This window comes from Sinocyclocheilus anshuiensis, unplaced genomic scaffold (assembly GCF_001515605.1).
Source record: "Sinocyclocheilus anshuiensis isolate Anshui unplaced genomic scaffold, SAMN03320099.WGS_v1.1 scaffold242, whole genome shotgun sequence".
NCBI classification, from domain to species: domain Eukaryota; kingdom Metazoa; phylum Chordata; class Actinopteri; order Cypriniformes; family Cyprinidae; genus Sinocyclocheilus; species Sinocyclocheilus anshuiensis.
Genome location: NW_015546053.1, coordinates 1,308,852 through 1,324,738, shown reverse-complemented (window position 1 = coordinate 1,324,738; position 15,887 = coordinate 1,308,852). Strand labels below are relative to the sequence as shown.

The following is a 15,887-nucleotide window of genomic DNA, read 5'->3' as shown; positions in this document are numbered from 1 at the left end:
TGAGGTTTTGATGTCCTTAAGAATATATATTTGCGGTATAAGTACCAAAAATCATCTCAATATATTTTTACAGCTCCTTCTCAGGAGCTCTGTTGAGAACGTCTCTAGGTTACATATGTAACCATGGTTCCCTGAGGGAACGAGACGCTGCGCAGAGATCGCTTTGGGAACGCCACTGCGTGACCGCGTTCTGAAGCACGTGTGAAATCAGTCCAATGGAGCAGCGAGACGTCACGAGCAGGGTGACGTAAGCACCAGAAAGTATAAAAGCGCATCCAGCAGAGCGCAAACCAGCTTATAGATTTTTTAAATCACCAATACATTTTTAGTTTTCAAGATTTTTTTTTTACCAAACTTTGTATAAAGATAATTCTCAACTATGTTATAACAGAATTATTTGATATACCATTTGTCTTTATGCAAAATGTGTCTAAAATGGCCACAAACAGGTTTTCTCATTATATATAATGTATCTATAAACTAGATCTAATTTGCATATTAATGTGTTTTTGCGGCAACATGTAATGAAAAAAGAAGTGTAATAATTGGAGTAATAATTGACAAGATTTTCATAATAATATATAATATGACTGAAGGCGGTGACTGTGTAGTTCTGACGTCAACTTTTTACGGAAGTCACAACGGTTCGTGAAAAATCACTGCTACTTACTGCCGTTAACTTATCGCCTAATGGCACTTATTTAACGCCTGGCGGCATTATGAAAACGGCGTTATAATATTGATACGGCGGTGAAAAGCTTGTGAATTCTGAACCATTTGGCTTTCGATATGTGACCACATTATAGATGAGCTCAGACTAGAAATACTGTACCTAACGTTGGTTTCGTACGGATTAATTTATCAGAGAATATTTGTTTTCTACATTACTTTTTTTCATGTCATTACATTGTTTAGAGAATTAAAAATAGTTAAAAAATATAAATAAATTAAATAAAAATAAATTTTGATTTGAAACCCCATAACATTTTCCTGAGATGTTGATTCATGACACACAGTTTAGAAAATAGTCAGATTTAAATGATAATTACAAAATAATTTTTTTTTTTTTTTTTACAAAAGCACAATATTTCGTTGATATTTTGAGTGTATACAAATAAAAGTAGACCTTCTACAGTTTCAAATAATGTTTTACTCTTATCTGTATAAATATTACAAAACATTTTAAGTTATTTTCGCTGTTATCAGGGGGAAAATGCAAGTGATCGTTCAAGTTGTTTTTATACTTTTATTTTGTTATTTTCAGTCAATATTAAATTACTAAAATAACTACGAGTTTCACTTTGTAGTGTATTTTTAGGTTTGACAACTTAAAAAAGCAAAGTAAACTTGAAAGTAACTTGAAAGTAAAGTAATTAGTAATCTGATTACTTTTTAAATGCAGTAATCAGTAATGTAATCAAATTACAATTTTAAAGAATAAATTAGTCATTTGTAGTGAATTATTTTTTTGAGTAAAAAAAGTACCCAACACTGAAGATAGATAGATAGATAGATAGATAGATAGATAGATAGGACAGATCTGATAGACACAGTTAGAGTTGGATTCAGACTGCAATTATGAATAAACTTGGACGCGGACAAACTCGGGTGGTGTTGGTGAACATGAAAGATTAAAAACATAACAACGTAACAACATAAAATGAAGAAAAAAAAAACATTACTAAATGTCTTCCACTCAAGCTCAATTCGTTAAAGTCTAGGACTTGACTCGGACTTGGACAAGGTGGGCTCGGACCCCACACTACAGACCGACCGACAGACAGATAGCGCATTTTCATTTATAACGGGCGGTGGTTTGCCACAGCAGGGAGAAATATGCAGAGTCATCCTCCGTTCTGTTCTCTGTAAATGGTGGCATGTGTGCTGCACACTAACAGAAGTGACCCACTAGGGTCCAGTGCTTGTCTGGTGACTTTGACAGTTATAAAACCCTTGTGAGACAAGAGCAAATGCCAATAAATATAAATCTGTCATTTTGAGTAAATGCCAATAACAAGGTATTCTGGGTAATGGTGATATGGGTCATCCCTCTTAGGACAACATTTCCCTATTCCTTCTGTCTGATTCATTGTAACTTAACCTATATTTGAACACTTGAATGGATCATTCTGGAATGTCAAATGTGAAGATAATTTTCTGAAATAGATAAAATATTTTCCTCTATTTTAAAATAATAATTAAGATGTGTACATTCACATCAATGCAATGTCAATATTCAATGTTCACACCATATTACATTTTTAGCGTGATAAAATTTAACGTTTTTTTTTACAAGGTACATTTTTACAAACTTGACACATGGGTTTTAAACTAAATTTTTTAAAGTGTCCTTTTTTCTTTCTTTTTTTCATGACCACTCTTATTTGTCAATGTCTGTCTTTTTTTCCTTTTTCTTATAGTAAAGAGTGCCTTGTGAGCTCTTCAGGGAATGACAATACAGAAAACGGCCTCCCGGGATCCAAAGGAGACAGCAAACCGACACCAAAGGCATGAAAAGAGCATGTGTGTGTACATATATGAGCATATGTATACATGCATACATAGTCATAACAGAATGAAAGCAAGTCATAACAATGGACAGTTTTATTCTCTTTATCTCATGAGAAAAAATGCTACATATAAATATGTGGAAATATATATTTTAGATTGTGCTTGAGGAAAAATACAAAGTGCTGCAGGCTGGATCACACACCCTTTGCTGGTCTTAAAAGTCATAAAAAATATTCAGAAAGCAGATGATGGTAGACGCTTCGGTGTGCTTGCATTCTGTTCTTGTCTGTGAGACACAGCACACACACACTGCCTTCTTCACGAACTGCCATATCCTTTCGATGCTCGACAGCACAAGAGACCCACATAACAAAATGTTTGCGATAAACTTCCAGTGCAACTTTACAAATCTTCACACTGCATTACAAACGATCCCGAGGTGGAATCTCTCACAAGCGGACAAGTCAGTAGCAAAACAAACACAGAAACGTGTGTTCCGGAAAATACTTAACAACTTAAACATTAAAAACCAAGGGTGCCTCTTCAAATTGGAATATGTTTACCAACAATTCAAGCAGCTAAGCTAATCTGATTATTAACCGCTCCCACTAATTTTACAAGTGATATTGAGGTCATAAAGAGCAGGATGCGAGTGCACTTGAAGGGCAGAAACACACTCTACGCAATAGCACCCCTTGTGGCAATGCTGATATTACAACACATACATTCTGACATATTTTCTGTGTGAAAATAAGGTTGTGTAGAGTGTTTTTCATGGCTAATGCATTATTTAAAATGAAGTATAAATAAAAGCACTTACCAGAGATGCAGATAAGGTGTGTATATCCAGCATCCAGCCCAGCACGGTGTATTCTATTTATTTCTTTTTCATTTTTTTCTGCTTTAGATAAAACACAGGTGCCTGTTAATGCTTTCAAGCTCCACATGCTTCCTGGGAGCCTTCAAATGCTATATAAATAAGTTAATTAAACAATGCTCACATCAAAAAAAAAAAAAAAAAGACCCAAAAAAATAAATAAAATCCCTACAAAATAAACACATTAAAATATAAAGACAATCCCCAGAAACCAACTCCCTGTATAAAATGAATGATCTTCTGATGCTGCTTTCACCAATAACTTTTCCTAATGCATGTGAACGATTTTATACAGTACATCTAGAGTACTATGTATCCATTTCTCCGAATCATGTTCTCCTGTCTCTTCTCACATGACTGATCAATCTGTGCTTGTCGTATACAATGTCACAGTTCATCTTGTACGTATCCAACATACAGACATGAAGGGCCACTGTAGTTAACTGGTAAAGCTTATCATGACATCCAAACTTCACAGGACACAATATTGTTACTAACTGCTAATGTTGACATTTAGCATCCGAACTAGCAAGCTAGCAACTTCAGTGTGCTAAACTGCACCAATCCTCACAGATGCTGTGCTAATACCTATGTTTTCATATCATCGTACAAAGACACAAGACTTCTGTGACAAATTATAATAAATAGTAATACCTCACATGCCTCTCAATGGCTAATTAAAGTGCACATGTTACTAGCATAAACCTCTCAAATCTTCTCATAGATCAGATTAGCTTGATGCTAATTCAAGAAAACAGACGGATGGTGGAAAATACTTGTGGGATTGTGTTTGCTAGACGTTCTGGAGCTGCAAAGCGAACTCTGTTTATCAAAACAAGCCAACTTCCCAAATCTTTCAGTAGTTATTTAAAATTCAAGTGCCAAAACAGAACTGCAAGTAGAATGGTGGATGATTTACTGTTGCTTCCATCTTGTTTCATTTGTCTTCCTCTTTCCTTTTGTATCGGAAACCCCATAAATACGCAATGCTCTTTCATATCCATATATGGGCTAAGTATAAAAGTATCGACACATTCATAACATGCGATGAATGTCACTTTGCGATTACACCGCAAAAAAGAAATTAAAAAAATGCAATGAAACTCTACTAGTCTTCCGCCATAACCCAAAGATGAATGTACACAGTGGTTGTAGTTATGGCAGAGTTCAAAGGGGTCGTTTCTGGGCACTTTATTCATAAAGATATACGTAACAGTGTTTTGAAAGTCTTCCATATCACTTGACTCTCTTTTAGAAATCAGGGGCTTTGGCAATCTCAACTGTTTGGGATTCTTTGACAGAGCGGTATGAAATCCTAGCTTGAAATTCAAGTATTTATTGATGTTTTCATTGAATTCCTTTGAATTGCATCCATAAATGTGTGTTAAAATCAGCCGTGCTTTGGAGAAAGGGTTTGGTGCCGCTCTGTCTGTCAGATGTACAGTAATGTGGTTAGCGTTGAGTGTCCTTACTGTTGCCGAGCTGTTCACATTGCCTTTTTGATTCATGTATGGCAGAATGTTTTACCATGTTATGCTTCTTACAGCTTGTTGCCTTTTGTCATTAGCAGCTATAGTATTTCTGATGAAACGATCACATAAACAAGGAGATTACGTAGATCAGCAATACTGTAAAAAAAAGGAAAATGTAAAAAAAAAAAAAAACTTGAACTTTTATTAGAGCTTCTTTTTATTATTTAGCTATTTTTAGCTATGTTAACCTAATTCCTGTTCTGCTTTGCTTATGTATTTTTCCCCCCCTAGATATTTTGCACTTATTTGAATCAGATGTTTATTGATAATGAAATAGTGAGGTGGTTCTCAACCGGTTTTGCTTTGCATTGGACATCAAGTGGCCTAAACCATATTGCTTTCAGAATCATGCATTGAAATGTCTAAATATTTCCATGAACTGGAAACTCCAAATATAGTATTTAATGCAGTTTTGTTCATGGTTTCGAAAGTCACATAACCTGTCAATGTTGGAATCTGTCTTACTAGAGTGGGAGGTAAAGATTTGCCAAAATGCCACAGAATTCTTTGCATGATCCTATTTTGATGGAATAATGCATTTAGTATTTTTCATTCCGTCTGTGCTGTAAAAAACTGACCTGCGATCCATTTTTGGTTGGCAGCCAGTTGAGAAATCAAGCGTAGCGTTAGTTCTGGCAGGTCACGTTAGTCAAGCTCGCATTAGCTGACATTCAGCTGATCCCCATCTACCTATGGGACTACGCCACCTATCTAAGCATTCATATATAAGGTCCCTCGGTATTATCAATTTTTAAGCTTTTCATCCCAGTTACAGTTACATGATGCAGCTAAACCATCAGTCTTAAAGGGATAGTTCACCTAAAAAATTACATTTTTGTAATAATTTACTCACCCTCATGTCATTTCAAATTTGTATGACCGACTTTCTTCCAAATATTATATCAAAAATCAAGCGTAGCGTTAGTTCTGGCAGGTCACGTTAGTCAAGCTCGCATTAGCTGACCTTCAGCTGATCCCCATCTACCTATGGGACTACGCCACCTATCTAAGCATTCATAAGGTCCCTCGGTATTATCAGCAGTTTTCGCATTGCTCAATAGCTAATTACCCTCCTCCATCCCCAACTCCTCTGTCAGTCGGGATTCAGCCTTCTGATTCTCCTTGAATCAGACTAATTCTAAAATGTGTACATAAAATGATTGAACTTTAACAATATCTGCAATACATTTATGTTAGTTCTGTTCTGTTTACCCTGGGGGGGTTATTTCTGCTCTCTGCAGGGAGTTCTTGCCCAGAACAGAACCATACCGCCAATCCAAACTGTATGCTAATTGTCAATCATCTTTGACGATAGTGGTCCTGACAGAACCACTGGTTTAATGTGTAGCTGTATAGACGCATAGATATATTGGTCTGGTTGCTTGTGTCTGCTGGAATGGTTGGCTCAGATCAGCCAACTCTGGGCTCGGTTAGTAATGTCTGGGCAGGCGAACCAGACTGCATAGCTGCAGTGTTGCAGTGTGATCCGCATCCTAAGAGTGCAGCACTGAGCCATGAATCTGCACACGTCAGGCTGTGTTTCTCTCTGGATCTGAAGGGTTATAACAGGGAAAACTGAAGGGATATGTCTGATTTCTATCATAAAAAAGCAAAATCTTTCAAACCGGCCAACATATTACGTAGTATTAAGTTCTTTACACTGGAAGGCTGTATAAATTCAACCTACTTTAATGCATGTCACATGTTACAACTACTAATTTAAGGTAAATATCTACAGCTGCATTTTCAGGCAGGCTGCTTGATCTTACTCACGTACTCACGTGGGATGTCCAAAACCACTTGCACTCTTTTAAAATTATTGTACTATACTCAGTTGAGAGTTTGGCTCTCTCCGATCTGATCCCATTCAGGAACAGATTGACCTTTTGTAAAGTAGACTTACAAAATAATGGATTTGAAAACAACTGGATTTCACTGCCTGGGTGACTCACTCTCACTGCCAAGCCAAGAGAGTGTGAGGATTGCTATGTGCTCCAACACATTCCAAGATGCTCTGTCTCCCTCTAGTGGATTTTAAGACTTCCAACATTTTTAAATAATCAAGGATTCCAGTCACACTGGCTATGTTTGGAATGGCAAATTAGTTTACTGATTATGCATACTGCATACTGTGCAGTATATATTGAATACTGTCTGAGTTTTAAAAACAGTATGTAGAACAGTATGCGATATGCTTCACATTTGTCACATGACTGAATTAAGTCTTATATTTAATTCAGTAAAAGGAATCAAGTTATCATCTTGGAAATAAAACATTCATTTTTCATTTTTAATCCAATTTTATGTTAAATCTAGCAGAAATAATTCCAGGAAAATCAATCCCACCGAAAATGGGGGTGTGTCATGTTGTGCACATTGCATTGTGGGGTACAACATTCTACGCCATGTGCTCTGCTGTATACAGAGGTGTTTTAGTATTATGTATGTACTGTTATTTGAATTTGTTAACATTCTGAATTTGCTTTTATTTTATATGTTCAGTTTTCATCAGTGTTGCCAACTCTGACCATGGAAAAAAAACACATTTGAGCTAGTCTTGATTAGCAATTGGGCTGGTTTTGTTTTGCAGACCTGGCAACCCTGATTTTCGTTTTACGTTGTGACATCGACATTAAGTTTTATCTGCTTTTTTCATATTTTTGTATTTATTTGTTTAATTTTATTTTATTTTGTAGTGGTAGTAGTAGTTGTTTTAATTAATTCCATTTTTTATTTATTACATTTGAGTAATTTTAGTACTTCAGCATTAATTTAATTCAGTATTTTTTCATCTAAGTATTCCATTTAATATTTATACTTTATTGCAGCTTTATTTCAATTGCCAATGTCAATTTTTTATTGTAATATAACAATAATAATAATAAAAAAACACATGCTATATAGCAAACATGTGACCAAATGTAATAGGAATTCCATACATGTTGAAAATCACATATTGCATACTGCAAAAATAGCACTAGTAGTATGCTAGCATGCTAATCCAAACCTAGCCATTGTATAAGGACAAATGTAGAGTTTTAAAGTTTGTATTTTACGAGTGTGCTCATGTGTTCTTTGTGCACCACATAGTCTAGACAAATTTAGAAGATTTTATTCCTATACGTAAACCAAGACAACAGCCTAAATATACAACTATCTAAGCTACTTAAACACAAGCCCTGCTGTACCACCCATCAGTGCACCCAGGAGAACTCTCTTTTCATTTGAACTCCCTCTTCTGTACATTTATAAAGGAACCAGCTAAATAATAGGCAAAAAAGGTCTGAATGGATAGCATTTGAATACTAGTTTTGTGATCATTGGCTCTGACTGAACACTTTAAACACTTACAGACGCTACTCCGAGAAAAAAAAAAAACATTAAAAAACATGTATGTACAGCTTCCCTTTGTACCAACATCTGTCATAATCCCTTGTCATAACTATGCACCTCAGTAGACTTCTCTGGATTGTAAAGGATAAACTAATAAACTAATGAATATATCACTATGCGAAATAAAGGTTTGCAAAAAATATTACTAGTTGTGTTTGTTTGCTGGTTGTGGAGTCATTGACCAAACTTGCTGTTTACCACTCTTCACTTTAATATAATGAATTTGACATGACAAACACAAATCTGTACAATATTTACAAAGAAATATCCTTTACTTTCACAAGTAGGGTGAATTCAGATAAAATGGGCGACTTTTCTTTTTGACACTGAGATGACTGTCAACAAAGCCCTAATTACCTGAATCCACCCTAAGTCAAAAACCAACATTCATAAATTAAACAAGTTGAAAGACATTCATAAGAAAAACAGGTTGAATGACGTATCTTAGCTTTGTGTGCAGTTTAAATATGTTTTCTGAACACATATCAAAAGCCAAATGAGTCTGAATGTGACTCATTTAGAATCGAATATTAACCCACAAAGGGAAATATGTGACGTTCACGTACACACAGTAGTTAAATACAGGTGTCACTCTTCTTTCGAGCGCTTAATCCCAGTCTGTATAAAAAGAATTGGCCTCTGTAACTGATGTCATAAATTGTCATTAGATATTTAATATTATATGTATGATTTGTTAAGCGTTTCAAAGACACCATTGTATTTTGGCAGAGTAAATGAGCACTGGCTTTAATTCAAGATTATAACATGGCACCCAATATAAGTCATCAGACCTCACAACAGTACAAGTATAGACATATTAAAAAAATTACAAAACAGCACCCTCTTATGGCTGTTGTCTCAAAGTGCATTTGACGTCACTTTGATTTAAAGGGACAGTTCATCTTTTTTTGTATTATTATTATTTATTCATCCTCACAACTTCATCCTCACGAAGGAAGAAATGTAGCAGAATGTCCAAGCTGCTCTTCTCCAAACATTAAACGCAAATGGCATGATATCAACTTTAAATTGTAGTGTGTTCCAGACACATATCTATCATATAACTTCAGAAGTCTTGAGTTATATCTGTGTCTATTTTGGAACTTGATTGACCCTGGAACTATTAAAATGTTCTTCATATGAAGAAAAAAAATTGTCCTTTTAAGAACTGTTCACGGAAAAGTTCTTTAGGGAACCAAAACTAATTATTCTATAGCATAACTGTGATAAATTTAGTGATAAATTCCCATTTGGAACCTTTTTTTCTAAGAATTCTGCAGCTTGAACATTCTACAAAACATTTTATTTTGTTTTCCCCGGAAGAAAGAAAGTCTTACTGCAATGAGGGTGAGTGAATAATGACAGAACTGTCATTTTATGGGCAAACTGTTCCTTTAAGATTGCATTGCTGTCCCAAAAAATGTGGTAGATCCACAAAAGTTAGCATATGTGTTCTCATTATATACATACATGATATATTTCAGTGTGCAAAATCTTTCGCATGGCACCTTTAAGACCCTGAGCAAAACTCCCACAGCGATTCCTCCACAAATTTGTGTGAATCAATATATCTTCAGTAGAATATCTTCTTTCTGAGGACTGAAGATCTCTGTGAATCTGTGCTGTGGCTTTTACTGTTTTTCTCTCCATCCCAGACTCACTGGTACTCCTGAAGACAACAAACAACCATTAGTATTCCACTCTTCTACTTTTAGTATAGGTGTACACAGACACATGCTGCGTCCGAATATGCTTAGTTCCATACTAAACATTACATGAAAAGAGCAGTATGTCTGAACTTTGGATTTGGGAATGGCAGTGAATAGACGCAACATGTTGGATGTAGTGTATACAAATTTTATTCTTATTACCCATAGTAATGGAAGCCAGTTTCTACCCTGTGGAAGCTAATTGCAACACTTTATCTCACAATTCTGACTTTTTCCAATTCTGACGTTTTTCTCTTAATTGCAAGATATAAACTTAATGGGACTCATTCATGCAACTTGCGTAAATATACGAGTAAATTCTGAGTAATTTGCGCGCAAAACAGACCTTCCCCGAAAACTCTCCTCCGGATTCACAAATTCTTCGTAAACGTCCGATTTGATAGTTAAACATGTATATGTTAATGAATTCCAATCATTCGTAATAGGGTGCTCGTGCACGCTCATTCACAATTAACATAACCCCCGCCTATAAATGACAGCTACGCAAATTGCGTGTCCAGGAACGCAGTGGAATATTCTGCTCTACTTTCTCAGGTTTGGCTCCAGTAAATTGCATAAATGCAAAAAAGACTAGGCCTTATTCCTAACAATAAACAATCAATAATGTGTGTGACCACCAAAGAGTTTTTAGCCAGCTGAAAAAATGTCAGGCGCTCTTCTTAAAACGACCAGCTGGTGCAAAAAATAAATCAAGTAATTAATGAATTAAAAATACAAAAATAAAAATTCAAAAAGAGGGCAAGGGCAAATTAATTTGTAATTAGTATGGCAGTGCATCACAATTCAGTGTCATCAGTTTGCCCTAAAGAACACAAAACGTTTTACGCACCATTTACTCGTGGTAGGGAGCAGGTGTACATTTCTTTCGTATCAACTAACATTTTGAAAATACGAACATTTTCATGAATTCGTAAGTTTACGTCAGAATGGCTTTATGAACGATTTACACAAAAATTCGTTCTGCTCGTGTTTCATGAATGAGACCCATTATTGCGAGATATAAACTTGCAATTCTGAGAAAACGTCACAATTGAGAGATATAGGCTTTGTCCAAATACCCACACTTGCAGTCTTTGCACTTGACCACTTGATTACTTAAATGACGTATTTCCTGTATTTGGCCGAAGTCTTCAAGTGGGTGTGAAGACCACAAGTGTCTATCGAACTTTTCATTACCTGATGGGACACACTTATAATGTTGTAAAAATGCAAGTTTCATTTTAATTTGAAATACTTAAAATCTACTTCTAAATGTCTGTTCAGTAGTCCCTATAACATTACATAATTTTAATTTGTGGTGCTTCTAATTAAATAATAAAAAAATGTTGTACAAAATAAATATCACCACTACTCATCTTTGCACCAATAAAAGTAAAAACACAGTTTTTCTACCAAATTATTTGTAATATCTAATTATTATATTAATATTTAACTTACATTGGAAAGGTTTCCGTGACCTCTCGCGAGATCTCGGGCAAAAAGTCTCACGATTTATTTCCAGAACATGATGCATGATGGGATACACTAAGCCTCAAATAGCGCTCCGGAGCGGTATTCGAGATAGTGTGGGTTTAGTGTGCATTAAGGGCACTGCGCTTTGGTATTTTTAAGACCTGGGACAGTCTTGTGCACTTACTTCCTGTCACGCGCACGCACTCTCAAGTGGCCAAGACCACAAGTGTGGGTATTTGGACAAGGGGATAAACTTAGAATTATGAGATAAACCCATAATTATGACTTATTCCGAGTTTATACCTCGCAATTCTGTTCCGCCACACAATGAAAAATTAAAAAGCTAATTGTGACTTTTTTTTTTGCAAAATTCTGTTTATATCTCACATTACGGACTTTTTTTCTCAGAACTGTGCTATTCTGAGTTCACATCAGTTAACTTTTTTTGCGATTCTGACAATTGTACGAAAAAAAAAAAATAATTTTACGGAATATAGAATTGCTTGGAATTGCAAGAAAAAAAAGAGAATTCTGGGATTATATCTCACAATTCTGAGTTCATATCTCGCAATTGTGACTTTTTTATAGTTTATATTTAGCAATTCTGAGTTCATATCTCGCAATTGTGACTTTTTTATAGTTTATATTTAGCAATTCTGAGTTCATATCTCGCAATTGTGACTTTTTTATAGTTTATATTTAGCAATTCTGAGTTCATATCTCGCAATTGTGACTTTTTTATAGTTTATATTTAGCAATTTTGAGTTTATATCTTGCAATTCAGACTTTTCTTTTCTCAGAATTCTGAAAAATCATGAAAATTCAGTTACCTTTTATTTATTTATTTATTTATTTATTCTGTGGCTGTAACAAGCTTCCATACATATTTAAACTATATACATACTTATACGAACATACTTTTTTAGTCGTCGTAAAATAGGTTTTGACTGAGTTTTTCCAGAACAATGTGCTCATACCTGCATGACTGAATGGACCCAGTCGAGCATCTGGTCCATATTGGTGTAAACACCAGGACGATCTTGTCTGGCACAACCCAAACCCCAGCTCACAACACCCACCAACATCCAGCGGCCGTATGAATACACCAGAGGACCACCACTATCGCCCTTAGAGAGAGAAAACATACAAATGTGATTCTAATAGCATGGCAATCGTTTTACCTAATGCTACACAGAAAAGAATAAGACTTACCTGGCACGCATCCACTCCTCCCGTCAGGTAACCTGCACAGATCATCCTGGGAGTGACAATTCTAATAGCATGGCAATCGTTTTACCTAATGCTACACAGAAAACAATAAGACTTACCTGGCACGCATCCACTCCTCCCGTCAGGTAACCTGCACAGATCATCCTGGGAGTGACGGAAGCGCCGTACACTGTGGGACTTGAGCACTGGGCTGGGTCTATAAGAGGGATCTGTGCCTTCTGTAACTTTGGAGACAAATTTCCTGCAGGAAAACACCCAGATAATGTTAAAGTTTGTGGTATTAGAGGTATTTGATGGAAACTGAGTTTGAATAATAAGGGTTCTGTTAGAGAGGGAAAAAAAGCAAGGAACCTTTTTCTGTCAGATGTCCCCAACCGGTCACAACTAAGCTATCTCCTCCTTTGAGGCCAAGATCTTGAGGTGGCAGACATACTGGCCTACGGGATTCTGAATGTGAAAAGTAATAATAATAATTACTACCATTTGGCGTGAAAAAAAAGATTGAAAGATGAAAAAACATTGACCTTGAAGGATTGAAGGGATGTACTGATGTTAAAATTATAGCTGATGCTAATAAGAATTTTATCTATAAATGATTATATCTTATCTGTTAAAATCAATAAGGGGATTTGTATCAACATTATAATATACTGTATAAAAATTGATAAATTGATATTCAATTATTATTGTTCTGAACATATTGTTCTGTTTTCTTAAGAAACATTTTAGCAGAGTACTGTTAAGTCAAATTCCAGCACAAAATATTTGTATTTTTATTAACTATTTAGCACATACAAAAAAGATGTAATTAATTAAATAAATATTTCATATGACTTAATATTTTAATATTAAAAAAGTTTTAATATTCAAATATTTTATCTTATATACCGTACATGTACATTTCTTCAGCACTTCCAAAAATACTTATGGGAATGCATTTCTGTGTCCAAGTTTAAATGGAATGCTGTTGTGTCGAGTTTAAAATAAAGTAACTCAAACTTTCCAGGTTTTGACTCTGATCATATTTAGTTATTATAGTTAGAGTGAGTGAGTGTGTGTAATTAATTATTATTAATAATATAATTAATTAATTATTTATTTTCATACTATTCATACATATAATGATTATTATATATGAAATAATAATAATGATGATGATGATGATGATGATGATGATGATAATAATAATAATATATGGTATATATTAATTCATTTAGGTTGATTCAACAATATTACAAAATATTGGCTTTTAATATAATCAGTGAATGTAGATGTCATTGTTTTTAGGTCACCTTTTTTTCAGTGTACCAAAATGAAATTATAATTAAAAAAAATAATAAATTATAATTAACAAAAAAATATTTTATGAAAGGTTAGCACATTTGTATATAATATTATTATATACATTATGAAATAATATTTTTTTTTTTAGTATTCATATTTTGAATTAAATCAATTAATAAAATGAAAAGCCTGTGAGCTAGAGGGTTAAAGAGATGCATTTGCTTTGTAAGAGTGTTTTACACACGCACCCGCTGAAGCAGTGGGCCGCAGTCATAACCCAGTGCGGAGACACCAGTGACCCTCCACAGGTGTGCTGGCCGACGCTCTGCAGGCTGACCTGCCACGGCCAGTTCTCAATGATAGCGTCCTGTCCGCCTACAATCCGGTCCTGGTTTCTGGACAACCCACACTCTGCTGCAAAATAAAACAGCCAATAATAAATCAAAACAGAAATCACACACAAAATGTGCCTGTCATCATAAGAAATGAATATATGATATTGAAGTTGTATATTCTAATAAAATTTAACAAAACAAATATGTCATAAATATATAATCATATGTCATTCCTAGTACAGTACATCACAAGGGACAGTTTAACCAAATATGAAGCTAAATGTCTCATGTTTTAGCACGTTAAATTGTCCGGTCCAAATGACTGAACACTCCTCTGATGTTGTATTGCTAGTTTTGTGCTTGATGTAATTATCAGTGTGTTTCATTATTGATAATGACATAATTGGCTGTTGGATTAGGACTCCATATTTACCTGAGCATGTTAACGCAACGACTGCTCCCTGACTGCATACTTTACTGAGAAAGAGAGAGAAAACATGGGAGAATGTCAGAATGCATATAACCAAAACTAATAATGGCTACAGAAACCCCAAAAATATGAGGAAACTTGATTCATACTTAACATTTGACAACCAGAAAAATGCCTAATACTTTTGTCTAAATTGTAAACATCATATCTACTGCTTTATCATTTAAAACCCTTCATTTTCTGAAATGTTTAGCTTCAAAAGTGCCCAATCCTTTCAATGCTACTGTATGTGCATAAGTACAGTGTATAAATCTACTCACAGATCTGATACGGTCGACTGGAAAGTCTGGGGTTTAGATGAGCCCACCGTACAGAAAGACATCTTCAGATCAGTCGGCAATATACCCACTTGAACTGCACTGAAAGTGGGTTTACTAAAAACAGAAGAAAAAAAAAACACAAGACAATGACATTGAGATCAAATGATGAGCTGTATTCTTACATGTATTTAGAATTCTAAAATGTTTACAGGAGGTTTTCATCCAAGATGGATATTAGTAAACTAAAACTTCAAAACTTTTGTTACTTGAAATATACAACTTGTGAAATAAAATATGAAAAAGCTTATTTTCTTTCAGTCAGCTAGTTGAAACTAGCTATAAACTATACCAAAATAACTAAAACTGAAATAATAATAAATAAAAATCATAATATATATGTATGTGACCCTGGAGCACAAATATATATATTACTTTTTATTTTTATTTAATTTTATTTCAATATTTCATTTCATTTTTTTTCATTATTTTATATATGCATATTCATATTGTGAAAAAAACAAAACTAATATAAATGGTAAAAATGCACAACACAATTACTAAAACTAACCAATATTAAAATGAAAACAGAAAATAAAGAACTAAAAAATAAAAATATTAATAAACCCAGTAGTATCTCAAATAATAGAATAATCCAAGTCTTGTTATTCTAATTTAATTTTCTAAATCAAATAGTGTTGCAAACTTCGTGTATTGATGTCTTTCTTGTTGAAACAGGAAGTTGTTAAGTGTGTGTTTTGTGGACCAAAACTCACGCTGAGTAGCCCAGCTGTTG

At 34.5% G+C, this 15,887-nt stretch overlaps 2 protein-coding genes across 2 annotated transcripts in view; one reads left to right on the top strand and one right to left on the bottom strand.

Annotated features, from left to right (window-relative positions):
- Positions 1-3,508, top strand: part of LOC107699235 (sodium channel subunit beta-4-like) — a 20,839-nt gene extending 17,331 nt beyond the window's left edge. The window contains exon 5 of the mRNA XM_016500434.1: positions 2,421-3,508. Within this exon, the coding sequence (XP_016355920.1) occupies positions 2,421-2,514 (94 nt within the window). The 3' untranslated portion in view covers positions 2,515-3,508. The remainder of the gene's footprint in view (positions 1-2,420) is intronic.
- Positions 3,509-9,660: 6,152 nt separating this feature from the next.
- Positions 9,661-15,887, bottom strand: part of LOC107699212 (transmembrane protease serine 4-like) — a 14,019-nt gene continuing 7,792 nt past the window's right edge. The window contains exons 6-13 of the mRNA XM_016500409.1: positions 15,868-15,881; positions 15,095-15,208; positions 14,778-14,821; positions 14,232-14,423; positions 13,077-13,172; positions 12,824-12,966; positions 12,473-12,622; positions 9,661-9,982 (exon numbers count right to left, since the gene is read on the bottom strand). Coding sequence (XP_016355895.1) covers positions 9,971-9,982; positions 12,473-12,622; positions 12,824-12,966; positions 13,077-13,172; positions 14,232-14,423; positions 14,778-14,821; positions 15,095-15,208; positions 15,868-15,881 — 765 coding nt within the window. The 3' untranslated portion in view covers positions 9,661-9,970. The remainder of the gene's footprint in view (positions 9,983-12,472; positions 12,623-12,823; positions 12,967-13,076; positions 13,173-14,231; positions 14,424-14,777; positions 14,822-15,094; positions 15,209-15,867; positions 15,882-15,887) is intronic.